Source organism: Arachis ipaensis, chromosome B08, assembly GCF_000816755.2.
Source record: "Arachis ipaensis cultivar K30076 chromosome B08, Araip1.1, whole genome shotgun sequence".
NCBI classification, from domain to species: Eukaryota; Viridiplantae; Streptophyta; class Magnoliopsida; order Fabales; family Fabaceae; genus Arachis; species Arachis ipaensis.
The window spans coordinates 106,314,099-106,316,420 of record NC_029792.2 but is presented as its reverse complement, the minus strand read 5'-3'; the positions used below and the strand labels follow the sequence as shown (position 1 = coordinate 106,316,420).

The window sequence follows — 2,322 nt, the reverse complement described above, 5'->3', positions numbered from 1 at the left end:
TGTTTATATTATGTTTTAATTCTTTTATTTTTATATACTATATAAATAAATAAAATAAAAATAATGAAATTAAGTATGCTCTACTAAATTCAAAAGAAAAAGATCAGAGAGAAATTCCTTACTTGGATATTTCTTTGTGAAAGTGTCCCATATACTTGGACCTTTACCTCCTTCATTCACTGCACCTTCATACTTTTCATGAAAAAGAGAAAGAAGGGGTGAGAGAAAGAAAAATACAGGACATTTAATTGAACCCAAGTGACACTAAAACTTTCTTCCAAACAAAACAAAATAAAAGAAAGAAAAGCATAGAGCCAAACCCGCTTTTTTTCATTCTTTCTCTTCTTTTTATTTTATTATCTTTTGAAATTCTAAAATTGGATAAGTAAATTAAGCTATATGTTAGAAATAATGAAAATTGAAGTGATAATTTTATTTCAATCAATTAAAATTTTTAAATGGCATTATTATTCTCAATATACAATAATATTTAAGACGTTATAACTAAACTATATGAAATGAACTAAAGTACAGTTGCTTGTTTGGTATCTATTATATATTATTAATTTTATAATTAAAATATGTTATATATTGCAATTTAATTGAAATCTACCTACTCTATCTTTGTTATATATCATTATGAATGACTAATTACGAAATTGACAATTAAAATATGTAACTTTAATTACAATTAATATTGAAATTGAAATATAATTACATTATATTACTGATTTAACAACTAAAATATGTCATATGATACCTCTTATTAAAATTGAGATGAAATATTTCTCTTCAAAATTAATCAACTTAGTTTCCTTCCTCTATTCTCTTATTTACATCTTCCCTTCTCTATTTCTCTTTATCATTCTCAAACTACATCTAATTTATAATTTATATTTTATATTATTAATTTGACAAATTAAAATGTATCACAAAATATTTAACAAACTTCTTTTTATTCTTTTTCTTTATCTTTCTTTCTTTTTTCTCTCTCATTATTCTCATTCTCTATCTCTTTTTATAATTATATAGTAAAATTAATGTATTTACACCATGCTAAGTTTTAATACTTATATAATTGAATGTATAATTGGTGTGATTGTATTATTACGGATTTATAGTGTTAGAGATGTAGAAAAGTAGATAATTTTTTTATTATTTTAAATTTTTCATTCCAAACATTATACCACTAATTAAGCTAAGATAGAAATGCAGCTTTATTTTTGTTATTATGTCAGGCAGTATAGTGGTAATAAGTCAAACCTGATATGAAGAAGACGATGTACCAAATATGAAGTCCTCTGGGAAGGTGCTTCGTTTTAGAGAGGTAGTGTCATAATAATACTTAAAAGTTTCTCCCGTAACCGCAGAATAATGAAGAAGCAAAATATTGAGTACAGATATAACCAGGAAGTACACAATGAAAATGTTTGACCACGGAATTGCCATCGCTGCCTTTTGATACTCAACAACTCTTTCTCATATGGATGATATATATATATATACACTACGTACTAGCTATACCTTTCTTCTGTTTCGGCATCGGTATCGGCGATTCCCTCGTTTTAATTAATCTAATGCAACTTCTCAAATCACATGTTTCTAGAGTAAAGTCTATCTTTTTGTGTAGGAGGTTCGAAGTTTAAAAAATTCTCATTAAAGTTTAATTTATTTTAATTATATATTTGATAATTAACATTATTAACGAAGATGTCAACTGGATAATTCTATACTAAAGTGTCATTAACATGTGACAATCTTACACTGACGTACATCAGTATAAGGTTGTTGTGTTACATATATATTTTTCACACTTAAAAAGATTTAATTAAAACATATTAAAATATTAAAAATAAAATCAAAATCAAATGTTAAGAATATTTTTAAAATATAACCATATTTATTGAAATTTATTTAATATAGTATATAATTGTTTCAGCCCAATCCAACAAAGGCTGAGAATTTATTTTATGTTTACCAACCTGACAGGTTGTCGACCTATATGCGTGAAGACGACTGTGCGTTGCTCTATCTCCCGAGGGAAATCTAGACAACTAGCAGAAGCTTCCAAACGGACGGGTCTGAGTCAGAGGTCCACCCGAGTACAAGGTATAAATGGGGAGGGACCTACCTTCCCCCAAGGTACATCATTTTGACCCTAATTAGCCATCTTATCGTACGAATACTTACTTTGTTATCGGAGTGTCCCTACAGGTGGCCACACCCCCGACCCACCGATGATCGCGGCAGCAGCTCTCCTCCCACAGCTCGTGTTCAGGTCCGAATACCTCTCCATTACTAGTTGTTGCTCTCGATCCGACA

General features: G+C 28.6%; 1 protein-coding gene across 1 annotated transcript in view; it reads right to left on the bottom strand.

Moving 5' to 3' along the window:
• The window catches only part of LOC107611363 (beta-glucosidase 24-like), a 10,683-nt gene extending 9,129 nt beyond the window's left edge, over positions 1–1,554 (bottom strand). The window contains exons 1-2 of the mRNA XM_016313299.2: positions 1,264–1,554; positions 123–192 (exon numbers count right to left, since the gene is read on the bottom strand). Of these exons, the coding sequence (XP_016168785.1) occupies positions 123–192; positions 1,264–1,449 (256 nt within the window). The 5' untranslated portion in view covers positions 1,450–1,554. The remainder of the gene's footprint in view (positions 1–122; positions 193–1,263) is intronic.